Consider the following 24,552-nt stretch of genomic DNA (forward strand, 5'->3'; position numbering starts at 1 on the left):
GAAAATGATGGGAAACCTAAAGACGCTTCAGTCTAATCCTCATCGATGTGTTAACCATTTATCTGTCAGAGGTTCATCTGGTCATCATGAAACCTCCAGAGCTCTGCTGCTGTTGTACCCACATTCTCACCAAAGCACTTCTGCTTTCCCTTCACTTCTCAGAAATAAATGACTTCAGAGGTGCAATGAGGAAGCAGCAGGTCTCTGACCACTAACACATCTCATCTGTGTTCTTATCTAGCTGCTGCTAGAAGTCTACAAATTGAACTTGGTAACTATAAGACATAAATAAACTAAATATAATTAAAGCTTAAATGTAAAAGTTACTAAAATATAAAAAAAAGTATATAATTACAGATTAGATGTAAAAGTAATTGAATATTTAAAACATTGTTAATCATTTGATATCAACATTAAGAGAGGAGAGATACAGATGCTTAAACATTATGAACTGGATTAATTCAGCAAGAGAAGACAAACAGACTGATGCCACTATGAGGAAGTGAGCAGGAAGTTGATGCTGTGTTCATCTCTGAGAGCAAGAACAGAGACTGAGAGAGACAGAGAAGCACGATGGCTGCATTCACATGGATTCAAATGTCTTCATTACTGATGCTGATGCTTCAGTTTAAAGGTAAGTGTACATAGAAACACATTCAATTAACAAACTGCATTATTATCACAGGTGTTATTTATTCTTCCTTTAACTGAGACAGCCATGATAAACCTTTTGACTTTATCTGACTCTTGGAAACTAAAGTTGAATCTTAAACTTGTGTTGTATTTAAAATAAACTTCACGTTATAAACATAACACTCATATTCATAACATATTTGATGTTTCACATTTCTCTCTCTTTTTCTCAACAGGAACACCTGGACAAAATCAACCTGTCACAGTTGGACGTGGACATGATGTTACTCTGCCTTGTAAAAATGTGATACAAGGTCAGCATAACTGTAGCAGTACTACCTGGCTCTTCAGTCATTCAAGTAAAACGGCAGCAGTAGAACTCTTTAACCTTGGGCATATTAAAGAAACCAAACCTGAATCAGACAGACTGAGTGTTTCTGCAAACTGTTCTCTGGTTATAAAGAAGGTCACAGATCAGGATGTTGGTTGTTACACCTGCAGACAGTTCAAAACAGCAACAGGACCACAAGAAGGTTCAGACTCTGAGATTCATCTGTCTGTTATTAACAGTGAGTATTTACATCTTAATGTTTTCAGCTCAAACTGTCCTGTTAGAACAACAAACTGAAACACCACAATAATTATGATCACAGTGATGAAGTTCATTTTTCTATTGTTGCTTTTCTCTTACAATATCTCCATCTTCACCAGTGTGTGTACATGAGAACAATGATAAAGCATCTTGAACAGCTCTGTGTTGACATATGAACACTGTAGACTCACAGTTGAGTGTCTGTATGAAGATAAAGAGAACATATCCTCAGACATGAGGCATCATCAAAAATGAGACTTTTTAGACTGTTAAACATCTCACCACTGTTTCCTCTCTGTTGGTGTTCACTTACTTTCAAGTCTTTTCTTACTGTCAGTGTCTTTAATGATGTTATTGTTTTTCTTTAGGTGAAGATGTGAAAACGACAAAATCAACAACAGTGAAGTTCACCACAAAAACATCATCGACAACAAAATCCACAACATCAACACCGTTAGAAGAGACATCAAATGATCCAGCAGCAGGTAGTGACTGAATTTGTCTCTGAATGTCAGACTGACAGTTGAATCTTTGTGGGAAAATTCAGTATCACGTTCAACTTATAAGAATAAATACTGTAGAAACTCCACAGTCTAAAAAAAAACCACTCAAACATCATCACTACATGTTAGAAAACTGACTGTTTTTATCACATTTGAAATCTTTTGAGTTGAACAAAAATTTGACACCAACATTTTTGTATTATTTTCAGATTGTCTGTATTTGCTGAGATGCATCATCGTGTCTGTGGGTTTAGCAGCACTCTTAATATCTGCTGTTACAGTCAACATGTGGACAAAAACTAAAGGTGAGAACATTCACAGATGAAACTTTATACATAAAAAGCTTTGAGTTTTACTGTTTGGTGTATGCATTTTTTTTTTGTAATTTCAGGAAACAAAACACAGACTGAAGAAAACACTGTGAGTCTGAACACTCAATATACTCTAATTTCTGTTACTGTTACTGTGCCTGACCCAGGGGAAATCTGGACCAACAGGAAGCGATACACAGACTAAGGGGCACTGCAAAGCCATTCATATAGAAACTGTGGATTAACAGAGAGGACACCGAAGCTAGTGTCTTGCTTGAGCCAGAGCTCTTTTATTTCTGAGCTACAATTCCCTCATTCACTCATGTAAACAGTACAAATCAAATTAATCCCAATTACTCTAAAAAAACAATAAAATAATACATTTCGCTAACAACAGTAAATAAAGTTATTTAAAGCATTCTTACCAAACCCCCCAAAATTTAAATGAATTCAGATAATTAAACCTATATTCACATTTATTTCTGAGCTGAAGGGCTTAAACAGCACCATCTACTGACATAATGAGGTATATAACAGGTCACAATAATAAAAAAGGGGGAATGATTGATTTTCCAAACATAAACATGTACCATTCTTGAACCTACTGCATTATCTTTAGAAATCTCAAAAATGTAACAAAAATATTAACAGAAAATGGAAAATATCAGAAAAAAAGTATCATAATGTATGAATATGAGAGATAATCTACGGTGTGATGCGCTGTTTTCCACAGGTGTCTAATGATGAAGATGAAGGTACAGTGAACTATGAAAACACTGGAGACTCTTCTGCTTCTGTCGGACTCCACTGATCAACAACTTCCACATCAACTGATCACAGAAATGAATCCACTGATGTTTAAAATATTTACATTTTGATTTTATCTCATATTTAGAATCCAAAACCTTTGTGTGTCTCAAACAGTTTATCCAGTTAGTTTGTTACATAAAGAAAAGACTCTCAGACTGAGAACGTTGCATTCAGATGGTTGACTGAGAAGTCGAGTTATGACAAAGGAAACTGCTTCAGCCATGAAAAGGCGAGGCCAATATAATCAGAATAACAGCTTCTTTTTTGGTGTTTACATTTATTTTTTAATGTATTTGATTGTTACACTTTATCTTTATTTGTGACACCAACGTTATATTCAATGTTATAACTTTTATGTTATCGATAACTTTTGTCACAACCGGCTCAAAGGATATGACAAGTAGGTGGGAGGCCACAAAGGCTGTAAGATATTTTAATGGGATAAAGTAAAGAAATCCAAACACAGATTGAATGGTACAACAGCCATAACCAAACATAACCAGGGGAGCATAATGAGCCACAGACGAAGGAGGCCGGAGGTTCATTCAAAGTGTCTTTATAATGCACTGGGACTGGCCTTCTCAGGTTTGCTGCATCTATAATTGGGTCAGCTCCACCTACCAGATATCTGAAAGAGACAGGCAACAAGAAAACAAGGCCAGCCCACTGAGTGTCACACTTTGTTTTGGCTGTATGACAATACGAATGATTTTTATTTTATTTTTAAAGCATTTGTAACTGATTTTATTTGTTAGCAAGCTCTCTCTTTCTGACACTTCACACACCTGAATAATAATAGACTACAAGCTAGTCTCAATTATTCTCTCCAGTTTGACCTGCTGTTCTTTCATCTTCAGTATTAAACCTTTACTCTTAAGCAGCTCTGTTTGTACTGAACTCTTTTTATCTTTTTCATGGATTCAGAAAGATAGAAGCAGATTTAACATGAGCTCTGCTTTTTAGTTTTAAACCCTTTGTAAATGTTTAGACGTGTGCTGGGAAGAGGAGCTTCATGGCTGAGTCCTGGTTGTAATTTTCATGTAATCTGCATCCTGCAGAATGCACGAATGCTAATAAGCTAGTTAAAAGTGAACTTCTTTGAACCAGTCCAGGTTGAGTGATAACAAGAAAGAGCAAATAAGAATCTGTACATGCTGTTAGGAGATCCACTTGAAACATCCATTAGAAAGTTGTTCAGTTAAGATGGGCAGGTAGTAACATCTGGGCAAATTATAAGCAAATTACAACCAGGACTCAGCTGCAAAGCTCCTCCTCCCACTCCCAGCCTCAGTCCCTCCCACACACTCCAAAACATTATTGAAGCTGAAAACCAGAGAGAAAAAGAGAAATTGTAAGAAAACTGTAATGTAAAAAAAAAAAGAGTTTAAAAATGTAACAAAAACCAAGAACCAATTCAGTGTTAATGGTTCGTTTTAGTTTCATTTTATATCTTTCAATGGAAGTTTTATACTTAAGCGTTATTAACCACAATTACACGTAACACACAGAGATCCTGTCATGGCCTTTCCCTGTCATCTCTCAACAAATAAATTCAGTGCAACACTGCCACCTTCTGGTGCAGGAGAGAGAAAAAGGTTGGAAAGACGTAAGACGAGAGAGCGCAGCATGGTGCTTATGATGTGTGGTGAAAGAAGGCTGATGGGGTATTTTTCTGGGATGTTAATGCCAAACAACTTGATGAGAGACTCGATGAACTCTCCTCAGGTCAACTTACTTTCAAGTCTTTTCTTACTGTTAGTAACTTTAATGTTGTTTGACAACAAGAACATCATCAACAGAATCCACAAAATCAACTATTAGACCAACATTAAAATTAACAAACAAATTGACAACAAAATAGGAAAAAAACATCAAAAGGGACACTGACAGCACTAAATAATCTACTAGAACAGTCTGAATTTTTCTTATTTTCAAGTCTAGAATGTCAGACTGACACTTGACTGTGTGTGTGCAGAAACTCAGTGTTAAGTTTTAATAATTTTTTCAGTTCAGTTGTGGTTTACTGATGTCTAAAGTCATAAGATTAACGTTGAGCTCTGGGTGGAGAGTTTTTTAGATTTAGATAGAGATACTCACCACCCTAACAACACCCTGCTCCAGGCCTGGAAGAACTGTGATCATGGAAAATGTTATAAATCCATCTTCGGTCATACGAGGAGGATGTAGAAGAGCCATTTTCCAACTGCTATCAGGCAGATTTATGACTCTTTGGATTTTTCTGTTGTGTCAGGCTATTAAGCATATCTGAATGATATTGTTATTTAAAGAAGTGTTTAAATAAGTACAAATTTTGGTAGGCAAAATGGGTGCTCTAAGGAACAATAGTTAGCACTGGATGGATAAAGATAAGATGAGAGGAGATAAGATGGTGTTGAGTATTGCAGCATCGACAGCGATCAACTCGAAGGAAAATGACGACGGAGGCAAAAATGTCCTTAATATTTTGGGAACTTTATTCCTCATCAACATGCGGCAAAACTTTTCTAATGGGTGCCATTTTCGTTGTGGTATACTTTTTTTTTCTTAGGGGCGTGATGACGCAGCATCCGTGCTCTTACAATGAAACAGTGCCTCCTTGTGGTGGCAACTAAAATACTGTCTCTGTTAAACCACAGTAACCATAATGCAGTTAAACACTGTACAACATGAGTACACACAATGAATATCTTAACAGATGGGCTTTTCAACCCTCGTTCTAACATCAGCTTCACACACACACAAACAAGAACAAAGACCAGGTAGGATTTTGATACCTGCTCATGTAAGGTTACAAGTTGTTTTTCTGGATGCTGCATGAATGTTGGGATGACAGAGTAACTTCTTTGTTCTTTTTTAAAGGAACATGTATGGTGTAATGTTGGGTGTAATATAAACATATGTATGCGATAGAGCATTCAGTAAGTTGCATGAGTTTGAACTGAGTCAGAATTAATTATTGCATCACCTCACATGTTTTTACATAAATAACATCAGTGTTGTTTAGCTTAAGCACATTAGTAGATTCATCTTCCGTCATTGTCGTTTGGTTTAATTCTTTTGATTAGGTAAGTTTGATTTATCCCTGAGATAGGCTCTGTCACGGCCAGGGGATCAGCAGGCCGCTGACTAGTAGTGTTCTCTCTCTCTCTCTCTCTCTCTCGCTCTCTCGCCAGGGCGGAACTCATGGTGGGTTCACTTCCTCGGCCCACGCCCCCTCTGAAAACGAAACACCTGGGCCTCGTCAGCGCAGCCAGCATTTAAGCCAGGGAGTGGCTTCTACTCATCGCTGGATCGTTGTGTGTGACTCGCGTCAGTGCAGCCCGGCTCTGAGCAAGTTCTCTTTTGCTTCCCTGTGCAAAACGTCTAACGTGTGTTTCCCTCTGTACATAGATCCCCTGGACCCGACCCTGCATTCCCCGAGTGGATTCCCTTTTGTGTGAGTGTTTGGAGAGAGAGCCAGAAGAGGAGCAAGTGTCTTTTCCCTACCTGGATTTCCCCGGAGCCCTTTCCCTGTCACCGCTTTGTATATAGCACAATCCCCTGCGCTGTTTGTATATACACCTGGTGGAACTGTAATAAATACTGACTGTGCCTCTGAGTCCTGCGTGTGAGTCCTCAAGCGAACCGTGACAGGCTCCCTTTTGTTTGTTGTTTTGGCCTTGGGTTCACCCCAAAGTTGTAATTCGCTCCCTTCCTTTGTTTCTAAATTTACTCATTGTAAATAAATCACTGTCAAAAAGTATTAATTGCGTGATGTGCTACTTGGGATCGGAAGGGGATGGATCACCCCTTATGTTATGGTCTGGCCAGGCCTAGACGGGTCAACTTTTATGACTGATATATTATTAGGGACCCTAAAGCTCCCCCAAAATAGGGAGAAATATTTTTTTCCCCAAAAATTAAAAAGTCATGCTTGTGAAGCAGACTCATTGTAAATCCACATATTACTGAGCAGTCATTGTGTTGTATTCACTGTGCAGGCGGATGCTGATGATGGTGTTCCCTATGCCTCCATGAGCTTCACCAAGAAGACCAAGAACAAATCCAGTGTAAGATTTATATATATATATTAGGGGTGCAACGATATTCGTATCGATATTGAACCGTTTGATACAGTGCTTTCGGTTCGGTACGCATATGTATCGAACAATACAACATTTGTAATTTATTTTATCAATTTTCCTTCTGACGATGCTGTCTGTGTTGAGCGCTCAGTGAATCTGTGTTCGACTACTCCGCCTAGGCTGCACTGTCGAGCGCAGATCCACTGAGCGCTCCACACAGACAGCATAGTCAGAAGGAAGAGCACAGGGCAAGCTAGCGAGACAGAAGTTAAGCTCTCCTTGCAACAAGCAAATTGAACCTCATTCAGATCTGGCGTTTGGAATTATTTTGGTTTTCATGTGACGTATGACCCTGAAGGTAAGCGAGTCATGGACTAAAGTAAAACAGTATGTTGGATGTGCCATGCAATGCTCAATTACATTGGTGTGAACTAGTGTGTTAGCGCAGTTAGCTCGTTAACGTGTTGGCCGTCTAGCCCCATGCACGGAGCGATCGGCGGTAGCTCGTTAACGGAGATTTGCCGTGTTGTGGCGTTAAGGTCATTTCAACGAGATTAACCTGAAAGCACTAGTGGGAACACAACGAATATGACTGCACATTTACGCCGACATCATCCTAGTGCAAAGACAAAAACAACAAGCATGCTACTAACTTTAGCCGAGTCATTTAGACAGCTGTTAGCACATGATTCTCCTTATGCTGCTGAGAATATAGCCCAGAAGAAGCGGATAGTATAGCTTTTATTTTGGAAAGAGACATTTCTCTGTAATAAACTCTCTTTTCCAAAGATGAGTGATTCCTCAATCAGATACAGGGCTTGCAATATCGCTAGCCCGACGTCCTGGGGCTAGCTATTTTTTCAGTCGGGCTGCCAAAATCTATCTCTTCCCTGCCCGTCGGGCTATCGTAGGAAGGAAAAATATATGTCAATGCTTTTGCATTCTTTCAGAAATGTAGCTGGGTAAATATGTCATTGGCATCGGTGAGCCACTGTCAATATGTGACATATTGAAATCGCGTTTGAATTTGCGCTTGTTTTTTTGCTTTCACTTTGCAATCGTGCGAACTGTGTATAGAGAGCGACAGCGCTGATCTGTGAGTGATGATAATTTGTGCACCAATTCCTCTGACATCATCTTATTAATCGTTAGCTTACTATGCAAACATGACAAGTGAAATCTCCCGCAGCAAGCTTAAACATGTGAGAGGTTGATCGCGCAGAGAATCGCTGAGCTTATGTGAGTGAGTGTGTAAAAGCATTTCAGTTCTGCTGAGCCAAATAAGACAGGTCAGGGTGAAGAAGTGACAGCCAAAGAAAAGCTTACCACAAAACGGAGAAGTTATGACAAATCAGACTATAAGGCCAAAGAAAGTGCAGCTTTATGGTTTATATGGACAAAAGAATTTCTGTGGCTGCAATATGATGAGCTAAATAACCAGGGCTGCACATAAGTGGTCCACAGGTGCGCATTCGCTGTCAAAATAAAAAACACGCACAAGGGTTAGGGTTAAATTTAAAAACTGTACTTTTGAGTTAAAATATATATTTATAATTTTAATAAATGACAAATTAAAAATGCATGAACATTTTTTTGTATCGAAAAAATATCGAACCGTGACACCAAAGTATCGAACCGAACCGAACCGTGAATTTTGTGTATCGTTGCACCCCTAATATATATATATATATATATATATATATATATATATATATATATATATATATATATATATGTATGCATACAGCTGCATACGCTATCCAGCTTTATGCAAGCACTAAGATGAACAGGCACATGGGTCAATACATGAGCGGGGCAAAGAAAGGGATGGGCAAGAATACCAGAGGCGCAAAACACCAGCTACTGGCAGACCAAGCAGTCAGCGAGACTGCAGGACCAGACTGACCAACCTGTGCACTGCCTGGATTGATTACAAGAAGGCCTATGACTCAATGCCCCACAGCTGGATACTGGAATGCCTAGAATTGTACAAGATCAACAGGACCCTGAGAGCCTTCATCAGGAACTCAATGGGGATGTGGCGGACAACACTGGAGGCCAACCTCAAGCCCATAGCACAAGTCACCATCAAGTGCGGGATCTACCAAGGAGATGCTCTGTCCCCACTGCTGTTCTGCATAGGCCTGAACCCCCTCAGTGAGATCATTAACAAGACTGGCTACAGATACCGACTACGGAATAGAGCAGTTATCAGCCACCTCCTGTACATGGATGACATCAAGCTGTATGCCAAGAGTGAACGAGACATCGATTCACTGATCCACAATACCAGGCTATACAGCAATGACATTGGAATGTCATTCGGGCTGGAGAAGTGTAGTCGGATGATAACAAAGAGAGGGAAGGTAGTCAGAACGGAGGGGATCAAACTACCAGAAGGCAACATTGCAGACATAGAATAGAATAGCCTTTATTGTCATTGTACAGAGTACAACGAAATTGGAGTGCCACTCCCTTGGTGCAAGTTTCAATAATAAATATAAATGTAAAATATAAAAAGTACAAAAAAAACAATCGTAAGTACTCAAACAATAGTATGTACAATATATACAGGATAGCAGCATTAATATAATGACAGTATGAATAGCAGCATAATATAATGACAGTGACGGTATGGAATAGGTTCAATTGTTTTTGTGCTTATTTACTACGGTGATAGCTCTGGGAAAGAAGCTATCCCTGAATCTGTTTGTCCTGGTTTTATGTGACCTGTACCGTCGGCCTGACGGTAATAGTTCAAACAGTTGGTTGCTGGGGTGAGAGTGGTCCTTGATGATATTGCCAGCTCTGCTGAGGTACCGAGAGTTTGCAGTGACCTCCAGGCTGGGCAGAGAGCAGCCAGTGATCTTCTGGGCTGTGTTGATGACCCTCTGCAGTAGAGGACAGTTACAAGTACCTGGGGATCCTGCAGGCGAATGGGAACCATGAAGAGGCCGCTAGAAAGGCTGCAACCACCAAGTACCTGCAGAGGGTCAGGCAAGTCCTGAGGAGTCAGCTGAACAGTAAGAACAAGAGCCGGGCCATCAACACGTACGCCCTGCCCGTGATCAGGTAGCCTGCTGGGGTAATAGGCTGGCCAAAGGAGGAGATAGAAGCCACTGACATAAAGAAAAGAAAGCTCCTTACCATGCAAAAGACCACAAAGTTTGTGGTAACTTTGCTGACTCTTGGTGGCGCTGTCACTTGGTGTTCGCTCGCTCTGTGGTAGAGTATCACTTCCTGTTCCTGCTCAAACACAGTGGTGTTTCTGAGTAGCTTATTTGCTTAGCGATTTAATTAACAACTTTTAAATACATTCTTCTTTCATAGTATAATCTTCACGTGCTTCCTCCGAAGCACACTTTCTGTGTACTCACTACCTAATTTATAGCCAAAGTATTCACTCACTGTCTCTGTACTGTCTCGCTAGCCTAGCTTAGCTCGTAGCCGAGTCATTAGCACCATGGCTACTTCACCTGTCCCTCCTGCACTTTCTTGCTCATTGTGTCAGATGTTTAGTTACTCCTCGGCCTCCTTTAGCAGTAATGATATCTGTAACAAATGTAGCATATTTGCAGCTCTGGAGGCCAGGATTACTGAATTGGAGACTCGGCTTCGCACCCTTCATTCACCCGCAGCTAGCCAGGCCCCTGTAGCTGGTGCAGCCGAAAATAGCGTAGGCCCCGCTAGCTGTTCCCCGGCAGGTCCCAAGCAGCTGGGGAATCAGGGCGGCTGGGTCACGGTGAGGAGGAAGCATAGTCCTAAACAGAAGCCCCAGGTACACCACCAACCCGTTCATGTGTCTAACCGTTTTTCCCCACTCGGCGACACACCCGCCGGGGGTCAAACTCTGGTAATTGGCGATTCTGTTCTCAGACATGTGAAGCTAGAGACACCGGCAACCATAGTCAATTGTCTTCCAGGGGCCAGAGCAGGCGACATTGAAGGAAATTTAAAACTGCTGGCTAAGGGTAAACGTAAATTCAGTAAAATCATAATTCACGTCGGCAGTAATGACACCCGGTTACGCCAATCGGAGGTCACTAAAATCAATATTGAATCGGTGTGCAACTTTGCCAAAACAATGTCGGACTCTGTAGTTTTCTCTGGTCCCCTCCCCAATCAGACCAGGAGTGACATGTTTAGCCGCATGTTCTCCTTAAATTGCTGGCTGTCTGAGTGGTGTCCCAGAAACGATGTGGGCTTCATAGATAATTGGCAAACCTTCTGGAGGAAACCTGGTCTTGTTAGGAGAGACGGCATCCATCCCACTTTGGATGGAGCAGCTCTCATTTCTAGAAATATGGACAAATTTATTAAACCCCCCAAAATATGACTATCCAGAGTTGGGACCAGGAAGCAGAGTTGCAGTCTTACACGCTTCTCTGCAGCTTCTCTCCTCCTGCTACCCCCCCAAAAACCCATCTCCATAGAGACTGTGTCAGCTTCCAAAAAGACAAAAAACAAACTAAAAACCAGCAACAAACAACTTAAACATAAACAATCACAAAGAAAGAACAATACAGTATCCACATCTGAACCAAAGAGTAAAACAGTGAAATGTGGATTATTAAATATTAGGTCTCTCTCCTCCAAGTCTCTGTTAGTACATGACTTAATAATTGATCAACAAATTGATTTACTCTGCCTTACAGAAACCTGGTTGCAGCAGGATGATTATGTTAGTTTAAATGAATCAACACCCCCGAGCCATTCTAACTACCAGAAATCTCGAAGCACAGGCCGAGGGGGCGGTGTGGCAGCAATTTTTCACACCAGCCTATTAATTAATGAAAGACCAAGACAGACTTTTAATTCATTTGAAAGCCTGATGCTTAACATTGTCCACCCCAGCTGTGAAACTCAGAAACCAGTCTTACTTGTTATCATCTATCGTCCACCTGGGCCTTACACAGAGTTTCTGTCTGATTTCTCAGACTTTATATCTAATTTAGTTCTGAGCTCAGATAAAATAATTATTGTGGGTGATTTTAACATCCATGTAGATGCTAAAAATGACAGCCTCAACATAGCATTTAATCTGTTATTAGACTCAATTGGTTTCTCTCAAAATGTAAAAGAACCCACCCACCACTTTAATCACACTCTAGATCTTGTTTTAACATATGGCATCGAACCTGAACATTTAACAGTGTTTCCTGAAAACCCTCTCCTGTCTGATCATTTCCTGATAACATTTACTTTTACAATAATTGATTACACAGCGGTGAAGAGTAGACTTTATCAAAGTAGATGTCTTTCTGAAAGCACTGTAACTAAGTTTAAGAATATAATCCACCCACTGTTATCATCTCCAATGCCCTGTACCAACACAGAGCAAAGCAGCTATCTGAACGCTACCCCAACAGAGGTCGATTATCTTGTTAATAATTTCACCTCCTCACTACGTACGACTCTGGATACTGTAGCTCCTGTGAAAACTAAGGCCTCAAATCAGAAGTACCTGACTCCGTGGTATAATTCTGAAACACGTACCCTAAAGCAGATGACTCGTAATCTGGAGAGGAAATGGCGTGTCACAAATCTAGAGGATCATCATTTAGCCTGGAGAAATAGTTTGCTGCTTTATAAGAAAGCCCTCCGCAAAGCCAGAACATCTTACTATTCATCACTGATTGAAGAAAATAAGAACAACCCTAGGTTTCTCTTCAGCACTGTAGCCAGGCTGACAAAAAGTCAGAGCTCTTTTGAGCCAACCATCCCTTTAACGTTAACTAGTAATGACTTCATGAACTTCTTCACAAATAAAATTTTTATCATTAGAGAAAAAATTACCAATAATCATCCCACAGATGTAATATTATCTACAGCTACTCTTAGTACCATTGATATTAAGTTAGACTCTTTTTCTCCAATTGATCTTTCTGAGTTAACTTCAATAATTACTTCCTCCAAACCATCAACGTGTCTTTTAGACCCCATTCCTACAAAACTGCTCAAAGAAGTCCTGCCATTAATTAATTCTTCGATCTTAAATATGATCAACCTATCTCTAATAATCGGCTATGTACCACAGGCCTTCAAGCTGGCTGTAGTTAAACCTTTACTCAAAAAGCCATCTCTAGACCCAGCAGTCTTAGCTAATTATAGGCCAATCTCCAACCTTCCTTTCATATCAAAAATCCTTGAAAGAGTAGTTGTCAAACAGCTAACAGATCATCTGCAGAGGAATGGTTTATTTGAAGAGTTTCAGTCAGGTTTCAGAGCTCAGCACAGCACAGAAACAGCTTTAGTGAAGGTTACAAATGATCTTCTTATGGCCTCTGACAGTGGACTCATCTCTGTGCTTGTCCTGCTAGACCTCAGTGCAGCGTTCGATACTGTTGATCATAATATCCTATTAGAGCGATTAGAACATGCTGTAGGTATTACAAGTACTGCGCTGCAGTGGTTTGTATCATATCTATCTAATAGACTCCAATTCGTGCATGTAAATGGAGAGTCCTCTTCACACACTGAGGTTAATTATGGAGTTCCACAGGGTTCAGTGCTAGGACCAATTCTGTTTACATTATACATGCTTCCCTTAGGCAGTATCATTAGAAGACATAGCATACATTTTCACTGCTATGCAGATGACACCCAGCTCTATCTGTCCATGAAGCCAGATAACACACACCAATTAGTTAAACTGCAGGAATGTCTTAAAGACATAAAGACCTGGATGGCCGCTAACTTTCTGCTTCTTAATTCAGATAAAACTGAGGTTATTGTACTCGGCCCTGAAAATCTTAGAAATATGGTATCTAATCAGATTCTTACTCTGGATGGCATTACCTTGGCCTCCAGTAACGCGGTGAGGAACCTTGGAGTCATTTTTGACCAGGACATGTCCTTCAACGCACATATTAAACAAATATGTAAGACTGCTTTCTTCCATTTGCGCAACATCTCTAAAATTAGAAATATCCTGTCTCAGAGTGACGCTGAAAAACTAGTTCATGCATTTATTACTTCCAGGCTGGACTACTGTAATTCATTATTATCAGGATGTCCAAAAAACTCACTGAAAAGCCTTCAGCTAATCCAAAATGCTGCAGCAAGAGTCCTGACAGGGACTAGAAAGAGAGAGCATATTTCTCCTGTTTTGGCTTCCCTTCATTGGCTTCCTGTTAAATCCAGAATTGAATTCAAAATCCTACTCCTCACATACAAGGTCTTAAATAATCAGGCCCCATCTTATCTTAATGACCTTGTAGTACCATATCACCCTATTAGAGCGCTCCGCTCTCGCTCTGCAGGCCTACTTGTTGTTCCTAGAGTATTTAAAAGTAGAATGGGAGGGAGAGCCTTCAGTTTTCAGGCCCCTCTTCTGTGGAACCAGCTTCCAGTTTGGATTCGGGAGACAGACACTATCTCTACTTTTAAGATTAGGCTTAAAACTTTCCTTTTTTCTAAAGCATATAGTTAGGGCTGGACCAGGTGACCCTGAATCCTCCCTTTGTTATGCTGCAATAGATGTAGGCTGCCGGGGGATTCCCATGATGCATTGAGTTTTTCCTTTCCAGTCACCTTTCTCACTCACTATGTATTAATAGACCTCTCTGCATTGAATCATATCTGTTATTAACCTCTGTCTCTCTTCCACAGCATGTCTTTATCCTGTCTTCCTTCTCTCACCCCAACCGGTCGCAGCAGATGGCCGCCCCTCCCTGAGCCTGGTTCTGCCGGAGGTTTCTTCCTGTTAAAAGGGAGTTTTTCCTTCCCACTGTCGCCAAAGTGCTTGCTCATAGGGGGTCATATGATTGTTGGGTTTTTCTCTGTATCTATGAAGCGCCTTGAGGCGACTTTTGTTGTGATTTGGCGCTATATAAATAAAATTGAATTGAATTGAATTGAGGGTTTCACCCCAAGTCCAACACCCTGAGGCTGTACACTAAGCGGAAGGAAGGGGGCCGGGGACTGGTGAGTGTCAGCACCACAGTCCAGGATGAGACAACGAACATCCACGAATACATCACGAAGATGGCCCCAACTGACCGAGTGCTCAGTGAATACCTCAGGCAGCAGAAACCCAAGAAAGTGGCGGAAGGCGAGGAACCATCATGGAAGGACAGGGCCCTGCACGGTATGTACCACCGGCAGATAGAGGAGGTGGCTGATATCCAGAAATCCTACCAGTGACTGGACAAAGCTGGACTGAAAGACAGCACAGAGGCACTAATCATGGCAGCACAAGAACAAGCTCTGAGTACAAGATCCATTGAGGCTGGGGTCTATCACACCAGGCAAGACCCCTGGTGCAAGCTGTGTAAAGATGCCCCTGAGACAATCCAGCACATAACAGCAGGGTGCAAGATGCTAGCAGGCAAGGCATACATGGAACGCCATAACCAAGTGGCCATAGTGTACAGGAACATCTGTGCCGAGTATAACCTGGAAGTCCCAACGTCAAAATGGGAGATGCCCCGTAGGGTGATGGAGAATGACCGAGCTAAGATCCTGTGGGACTTCCAGATACAGACGGACAAAATGGTGGTGGCTAACCAACCGGACATATTGGTGGTAGACAAACAGAAGAAGACGGCCGTAGTGATCAATGTAGCGGTTCCAAATGACAGCAACATCAGGAAGAAGGAACACGAGAAGCTGGAGAAATACCAAGGGCTCAGAGAAGAGCTCGAGAGGATGTGGAGGGTGAAGGTGTCAGTGGTCCCAGTGGTAATCAGAGCACTAGGTGCGGTGACTCCCAAGCTAGGCGAGTGGCTCCAGCAGATCCCGGGAACAATATCGGAGATCTCTGTCCAGAAGAGCGCAGTCCTGGGAACAGCTAAGATACTGCGCAGGACCCTCAAGCTCCCAGGCCTCTGGTAGAGGAGCAGAGCTTGAAGGATTGACCGCCTACAAGGGCGAGTGGGGAATTTTTATATATATATACAGTGGGGCAAAAAAGTATTTAGTCAGCCACCGATTGTGCAAGTTCCCCCACTTAAAATGATGACAGAGGTCAGTAATTTGCACCAGAGGTACACGTCAACTGTGAGAGACAGAATGTGAAAAAAAAATCCATGAATTCACATGGTAGGATTTGTAGAGAATTTATTCGTAAATTAGGGTGGAAAATAAGTATTTGGTCACCTCAAACATGGAAAATCTCTGGCTCTCACAGACCTTTAACGTCTTCTGTAAGAAGCTTTTCTGTCCCCCACTCGTTACCTGTATGAATGGCACCTGTTTGAACTCATCATCTGTATAAAAGACACCTGTCCACAGCCTCAAACAGTCAGACTCCAAACTCCGCCATGGCCAAGACCAAAGAGCTTTCGAAGGACACCAGGAAAAGTATTGTAGACCTGCACCAGACTGGGAAGAGTGAATCTACAATAGGCAAGCAGCTTGGTGTGAAAAAATCAACTGTGGGAGCAATCATCAGAAAATGGAAGACATACAAGACCACTGATAATCTCCCTCGATCTGGGGCTCCACGCAAGATCTCATCCCGTGGGGTCAAAATGATCATGAGAACGGTGAGCAAAGATCCCAGAACCACACGGGGGGGCCTGGTGAATGACCTGCAGAGAGCTGGGCCCAAAGTAACAAAGGTCACCATCAGTAACACACTACAACGGCAGGGAATCAAATCCCGCAGTGCCAGACGTGTTCCGCTGCTGAAGCCAGTGCATGTCCAGGCCCGTCTGAAGTTTGCCAGAGAGCACATGGATGATACAGCAGAGGATTGGGAGAATGTCATGTGGTCAGATGAAACCGAAGTAGAACTTTTTGGTATAAACCCAACTCGTCGTTATTGGAGGAAGAAGAATACTGAGTTGCATCCCAAGAACACCATACCTACTGTGAAGCATGGGGGTGGAAACATCATGCTATGGGGCTGTTTTTCTGCCAAGGGGATAGGACGACTGATCCGTGTTAAGGACAGAATGAATGGGGCCATGTATCGTGAGATTTTGAGCCAAAACCTCCTTCCATCAGTGAGAACTTTGAAGATGAAACGAGGCTGGGTCTTCCAACATGACAATGATCCAAAACACACCGCCCGGGCAACAAAGGAGTGGCTCCGTAAGAAGCATTTGAAAGCCCTGAAGTGGCCTAGCCAGTCTCCAGACCTCAACCCCATAGAAAATCTGTGGCGGGAGTTGAAAGTCCATGTTGCTCGGCGACAGCCCCAAAACATCACTGCTCTCGAGAAGATCTGCATGGAGGAATGGGCCAAAATACCAGCTACTGTGTGTGCAAACCTGGTAAAGACCTATAGTAAACGTTTGACCTCTGTTATTGCCAACAAAGGTTATGTTACAAAGTATTGAGTTGTATTTGTGTTATTGACCAAATACTTATTTTCCACCCTGATTTACGAATAAATTCTTTACAAATCCTACCATGTGGATTCATGGATTTTTTTTTCACATTCTGTCTCTCACAGTTGCAGTGTACCTCTGGTGCAAATTACTGACCTCTGTCATCATTTTAATCATTTTAGGTGGGGGAACTTGCACAATCGGTGGCTGACTAAATACTTTTTTGCCCCACTGTATATATATATATATATATATATATATATATATATATATATATATATATATATATATATATGAGACAACGAACATCCAAGAATACATTGGGAAGATGGCCCCAACTGACCGAGTGCTCAGTGAATACCTCAGGCAGCAGAAACCCAAGAAAGAGGAGGGAGACGAGGAACCATCATGGAAGGACAGGCCCCTGCACGGTATGTACCACCGGCAGATAGAGGAGGTGGCTGATATCCAGAAATCCTACCAGTGGCTGGACAAAGCTGGACTGAAAGACAGCACAGAGGCACTAATCATGGCAGCACAAGAACAAGCTCTGAGCACAAGATCCATAGAGGCTGGGGTCTATCACACCAGGCAAGACCCCAGGTGCAGGCTGTGTAAAGATGCCCCAGAGACAATCCAGCACATAACAGCAGGGTGCAAGATGCTAGCAGGCAAGGCATACAAGGAACGCCATAACCAAGTGGCCGGCATAGTGTACAGGAACATCTGTGCCGAGTATAACCTGGAAGTCCCGAGGTCAAAATGGGAGATGCCCCCAAGGGTGGTGGAGAATGACCGAGCTAAGATCCTGTGGGACTTCCAGATACAGACGGACAAAATGGTGGTGGCTAACCAACCGGACATAGTGGTGGTAGACAAACAGAAGAAGACGGCCGTAGTGATCGATGTAGCGGTTCCGAATGACAGCAATATCAGGAAGAAGGAACACGAGAAGCTGGAGAAATACCAAGGGCTCAGAGAAGAGCTCGAGAGGATGTGGAGGGTGAAGGTAACGGTGGTCCCCGTGGTAATCGGAGCACTAGGTGCGGTGACTCCCAAGATAGGCGAGTGGCTCCAGCAGATCCCGGGAACAACATCGGAGATCTCTGTCCAGAAGAGCGCAGTCCTGGGAACAGCTAAGATACTGCGCAGGACCCTCAAGCTCCCAGGCCTCTGGTAGAGGACCCGAGCTTGAAGGATAAACCGCCCGCAGGGGCGTGCTGGGTGTTTTTTATATATATATATATATATATATATATATATATTCAAGCTATATATATATATATATATATATATATAGCTTGAATATATATATTCAAGCTCGGGTCCTGGTAGAGGATAAACCGCCCGCAGGGGCATGCTGGGTGTTTTTTTATGTATATATATATTTGCACATGCCTCGTTTTTTTGGGATTAACTTCAGTGTTATCCAGAATCCTTAAATAGTAGTTACTGTTTCAGGGCTCTGATGAGGATTTCTTACTATGCTGTGCTGACCTGTTTTCCACCTTCATGGTACAGTAAGCAGAATCTGAGCCTTTGAATGCATGCTAAACTTTTTGTTATATGCCAACACTGAATCAGTGCTTTCAGTGATATCCTGCGATTAATGGAGTCAATACCATGACATAAGTGTATGGGTAAGAGTACTTATTGGTCTATGCACAGAGTATGTGATAGAAATAACAGCATGGTTACAGGGGAAACAGCAATTGTTCAGACTCACATATAATAATAATGGATTGCATTTATATAGCACTTTTCGAGACCCTCAAAGCGCTGTACAATTCCACTTTTCATTCACTCTCACATTCACACACTGGTGGAGGCAGCTGACTGACAGAAGCGAGGCTGCCATATCGCGCCATCGGCCCCTCTGGTCATCACCAGTAGGCGGTAGGTGAAGTGTCTTGCCCAAGGACACAACAACCATGACAGACAGAGCTGGTGATCAAACCAGCAAAGTTCCGGTTACAAGATGAGCTTCCAAACCCCCTGAACCACGGTCGCCCCAGATGTCAGTGTTAGACAAATGAGAAAATCCTGCATATTCATATAAACAAATATAACGAAACACTGCACTACTTTGAGATTAATATAGTTTAATATAATTAAATCTATAGTTTTATAGATTAAGATAGTTTTTAATTAATTTTTAAAACTATCACAGTAGGGATAGTTTAACCAAATTTTATGGATCTTTTCTCCCAGTTTCTTAAATTCTTAAGGACAGTGAATTGCACAAAAACAACAGACATTTGTCACCAGCTGTCTTCATGAGACGTTCACAGGAAGAAGAACTTTGTGTGTGATATGTATGTGGTCAGCTTTAGAGGGTTAAACCTCCACAGCTCTGCATATCCTCACCAAACTACTTCCCTTTCACAAATAATTACTTTTAAAAAAAAAAAAAGGGGGGGGGGGGGGGGGGAGAAAGGAAAGAAAAGGTGGAGTGAGACCACCAATAATTGTTAATATGTTTTTTGTTTTTTTCCCAATTGCTAGCACCGGTGACCTGTGCTGCCCATTCCCTATTTTTTCTTTTATGATGGATAATATGTGCTCTATCAGTTACTGAGCAGGGGGAAGACATCAGTGACAGTAACTAATGTTATACTACATATTATGTTTTTTTTATTGCACGTTTTGCTCTGTCTCCTGACACCTAAGACTAAAGTAGCAGCTAGCATTTATTTTTTTTGTCCAGCTTAACTTCCGGTTCTTTCATCTTCAATTTCAAAGATTTAATTAATGGATTAATGGGTTGATCAGTTCTATTCTTACTGTACCCTTAACACCTTTTTCTAAATAACGCATGAATGGCTCTGCTTACATTTCAGCTGTTATAGGATTTCAAATTATACTCAGACAGCATAAAAAAACAAGATAAAATGATCTACTATAGGTTGAGAATGGTGTGAAACCTCAACACAGTTCAGTCTCACACACCTGGATGTGTTAACCATTTATCTGTCAGAAGTTCATCTGGTCATCATGAAACCTTCAGAGCTCTGTTGCTGTTGTACCCACATTCTCACCAAAGCACTTCCCCTTCACTTCTCAGAAAACAAAAAGAGGTGCAATGAGAACCAACAGGTCTCAAACCACTAACACATCTCATTTAGTTTTCTTTTGTAGCTGCTAATAGTGTTTACTGCTGCAGTATCATCATGTTTTATCGTAAAAACTTGGATCAAATTCAGGTGAGTAGAGGTTGAATCTTAACCTCTTATCATGTGTTCAGGAAAACATAGTTATGAACCTGTTTTCTAATAATAAACTATGAGAGAACATTATATACAGTGAGTGAATATATACAAAGAGGACATTGTGTGCAGTAAGCAAGTGAATTATATACATTATATAAAAAAATAAAATAAAACAATGTGGAAATTTACAGTTCAAAATATGAGAATGTACATTGTGTGTGTGGGGTGTTAAAGTGTCTTGTGCCGTAGTAAAGCCAGAAGAATCAGGCGTGATCTAAGTATGTGTTAGCAATGAGTCCTGTCTCAGTCACTTACTTGTTTGATAATTTACTTCTTTGATATTGAGCTTCGAGCGCACTTGTTGTCAAATGCATTAGTGGTCAGTGGTCACATCTTTTTATCTGGTCCCAAAAATCTTGGAAGAAAATTGAGCTTGGTTCCAAAAATTGAATGCTGCAAACTGAAATTATTATGAAACTACAACTGCATTGAGAATAGGTGAGCACGGATTAAGACTCACACTTTTTTTTCTTCATTTTTCTTAAAGATGCAGTTTCAGATTTTCACTATTACAATTAAATGCAACAGACAGATCAAAATCACTGGTTGTTTTAATTGTGTCATCTGTGTATTTGAATTTTTATCTCTCCTCTTTTGTACTTCTTGAGGTTTGAGCTCAGTTCAAAAGATAATTACAGACAGTAATATGGAGCATGTTATGCTCCTTATTACAATTACAATATTTTATGTAACTACTTCTCTCTGTGTTCCTTGTACTGTATGTTAATAAATATGTTGCCAGTCTATTGCAGGGTGTTCCTACCATATGATTTCAAATTTTATTAAAATGAAAAAATAATACAAAATTATCTGCAATAGTGTGAAGAGTTTTGATCTCTTTCACATGTGGACAAGAACCACCATAAACACAATTTTAAACAATAAACCGTCAACAAAAGCTGCAAAAATAGACACATCTCAACTAATTATTTTCACACATTTAACTTCTTCTATTCTATTATTGATCATTTTCCATTGTTGCACCGTCCATTAAAGGCACTATAAGTGAGTTTGCAAAATGCATTAAAATACGAATATTTAAATATTTAAAAGGTTTTTACTTCTTTCATATTGAGAGAGAGGTGAGGATGCTTAAAATCTATGAACTGAAATAATTCAGCAAGAGGAGAGAAAAGGAGTGATGTCACTATGAGGAAGTGAGCAGGAAGTTGATGCTGTGTTCATCTCTGAGAGCAAGAACAGAGACTGAGAGAGACAGAGAAGCACGATGGCTGCATTCACGTGGATTCAAATGTCTTCATTACTGATTCTGATGCTTCAGTTTAAAGGTAAGTGTACATAGAAACACATTCAATTAACAAACTGCATTATTATCACAAGTGTTATTTATTCTTCCTTTAACTGAGAAAGCCATGGTTAACTTTTAACTTTTTGACTTTAGCTGACTTAAAGTAAAACTAAGAAACTGAAACTTTTATTTTATTTTAAAATAAACTTTATATCATAACACTCATATTCATAACATATTTGATGTTTCACATCTCTCTCTCTCTCTTTTTCTCAACAGGAACAACTGAGCAACATCAAACTGTTCAAACTGTCACAGCTGGACATGGACATGATGTTACTCTGCCTTGTAAAAATGTGATACAAGGTCAGCATAACTGTATCAGTACTACCTGGATCTTCAGTGATTCAAGCACCACAGTAGAACTCTTTGAGTTTGGGCAGAATAAAGAAGTCAAACCTGAATCAGACAGACTGAGTCTTTCTGCAAACTGTTCTCTGGTTATAAAGAAGGTCACAGATCAGGATGTTGGTCGTTACACCTGCAGACAGTTCAAAACAGCAACAGGATCACAAGAAGGTTCAGACTTTATGATTGATCTGTCTGTTATTAACAGTGAGTATTTACATCTTAATGTTTTCAGCTCAAACTGTCCTGTTAGAACAACAAACTGAAACACCACAATAATTATGATCACAGTGATGAAGTTCATTTTTCTATTGTTGCTTTTCTCTTACAATATCTCCATCTTCACCAGTGTGTGTACATGAGAACAATGATAAAGCATCTTGAACAGCTCTGTGTTGACATATGAACACTGTAGACTCACAGTTGAGTGTCTGTATGAAGATAAAGAGAACATATCCTCAGACATGAGACATCATCAAAAATGAGACTTGTTAGACTGTTAAACATCTCACCACTGTTTCCTCTCTGCTGTTGTTCACTTACTTTCAAGTCTTTTCTTACTGTCAGTGTGTTTAATGATGTTATTGTATTTCTTTAGGTGAAGATGTGAAAACGACAAAATCAACAACAGTGGAGTTCACCACAAAAACATCACCGACAACAAAATCCACAACATCAACAATTAAACCAACCGTGAAAATAAACACATGGACAACAAGAGAGGAATTAAAGAAATCAGAAGGGACACTGACAACAGCATCAAATATTCCATCTGGAGGTAGAAACGGAATCCCTCTTTTTTTGAAGTCTGGATGTCAGACTGAGACTTGACTATGTGTGGAGAAATTCATGTTAATGTTTATCATCTTTTAATAATCTCTCCAGTTCATTCAGCGTTTATCATCATTCCTGTGGGTTTAGTAACACTGTTAATCATTGTTGTGGTGATCATCAGATGGAAGAAAATTAAAGGTGAAAACATTCACAGATTAAAGTTTATGATAAGTTGACTCATAAGTAAACTCATCTTTTTTTCTCTTTTCAGAAAACAAAACACAATGTGGCAACAACACGGTGAGTTCAAATTCAGCCATGTAATTTATATCATCATCTATTAACTCTATAGTTTCATACCAGACTGAGCCTATAATTGGAGAGTAAATGTTGGTATTTCAGGAGTGGGACCATGCCTCCCAACATGTTCCTTCTGGTTCTCATGTATATATATGGGTTCCCCCAGTTCTACAGGCTGCTCGTTCTCATTTACGTGCCCCACCGTCCCTCCCCTTTTCAATTCTTTAACTTCTTTACTTCTGTTTTGTACATTGGGATCTGCCAGGCCTGGCAGCCACCGCCAGTCCCCTTCAAGGCCTTCCCCAAACCACTAAAACACTGTCAAACCTAAAATGAGGGCGTGGGCCCAGCTAGTGAAATGATTTTTATGGATTAAGTTCAGTGACATAAAGTATCAAAGGTTCAAAGGAAGAAACACGGACTGGGAAATACATTGAATTAATTGATTAAATATTCTTTAGATTAAATTTGTTGTTTACACTGAGCCGATTTTAAAAATAAAACTGTATTTTTTCAGGGACTGAGCTTAAACCCTGCAGATACTCAGTCTGGTCCAGGATCCAGTCAGGACATGGTGAGATCACACACTACTCCCAGAATAAAGTTAGTTTCAACAGAGAAGAGCAGAAACTATGATGTGATGAGGACCTGATGCTGAACTTAAACAGATGTGAAACAGACTCATTATAAATCCACATATTACTGAGCAGTCATTGTGTTGTATTCACTGTGCAGGCTGATGCTGATGATGGTGTTTCCTACGTCTCCATCAGTTTCACCAAGAAGTCCAAGAATAAATCTAGGGTAAGAATTTGATATTCATACAGATGGTGTTAGTAATAACTTCACCATTTTCAAAGCTCCTGTCAGGTTATGTCTTTAAGACGTTTTTGTATTATTTTCTTAAAGTCCCGTGGTGATCATGATGATGGTGACACTGTGACCTACAGCACTGTGAAAGCTTCCTCTTCACCTGCTGGAATTTCCCCTGATCCCAACAACCTCTACTCCACCATCAATTACCCAAAGAAATAGGATGTTACTCATGCTAAGTTTTTTAACTAGATAGATAGATAGATAGATAGATAGATAGATAGATAGATAGATAGATAGATAGATAGATAGATAGATAGATAGATAGATAGATAGATAGATAGATAGATAGATAGATTTTTAAAAACATTTTAAGTAGAATATAAAAACAAGTAAACAAAAACTAAACCAACACAAAACACAAAGTTACAAATAGTGTACTAGTGAAAATAACATGTCTGATTGCACATGCCTACTTTGTGTTAACCAGAATCCTTAAATAGTAGTTAGTATTTCAGGGCTCTGGTGATGTGTCTTACTATGCCGTGC

General features: G+C 40.6%; 1 protein-coding gene across 1 annotated transcript; it reads left to right on the forward strand.

The window, feature by feature from the left end:
- The first annotated feature begins 162 nt into the window (after window positions 1–162).
- On the forward strand, window positions 163–24,225 carry LOC146558308 (uncharacterized). The gene is made up of 8 exons (XM_085247772.1): window positions 163–271; window positions 538–634; window positions 870–1,202; window positions 1,594–1,710; window positions 23,002–23,088; window positions 23,162–23,190; window positions 23,926–23,994; window positions 24,100–24,225. Exons 2-8 carry the CDS (start codon window positions 574–576, stop codon window positions 24,223–24,225), a joined length of 822 nt encoding a protein of 273 aa, XP_085103898.1. The 5' UTR covers window positions 163–271; window positions 538–573.
- Window positions 24,226–24,552: the final 327 nt, after the last annotated feature.

Source organism: Mchenga conophoros, linkage group LG15 (assembly GCF_057382185.1).
Source record: "Mchenga conophoros isolate Kocher_MC1m ecotype Shallow Benthic linkage group LG15, M_conophoros_male_GT1.1, whole genome shotgun sequence".
Lineage (NCBI taxonomy): Eukaryota > Metazoa > Chordata > Actinopteri > Cichliformes > Cichlidae > Mchenga > Mchenga conophoros.

Coding starts and splice junctions, on each gene's coding strand:
- LOC146558308 (XM_085247772.1), top strand. CDS start 574: ATGGCTGCATTCACATGGATTCAAATGTCTTCATTACTGATGCTGATG. Junction 635..869: donor GCTGATGCTTCAGTTTAAAG/GTAAGTGTACAT, acceptor TTTTCTCAACAG/GAACACCTGGACAAAATCAA. Junction 1,711..23,001: donor ATCAAATGATCCAGCAGCAG/GTAGTGACTGAA, acceptor TAATCTCTCCAG/TTCATTCAGCGTTTATCATC.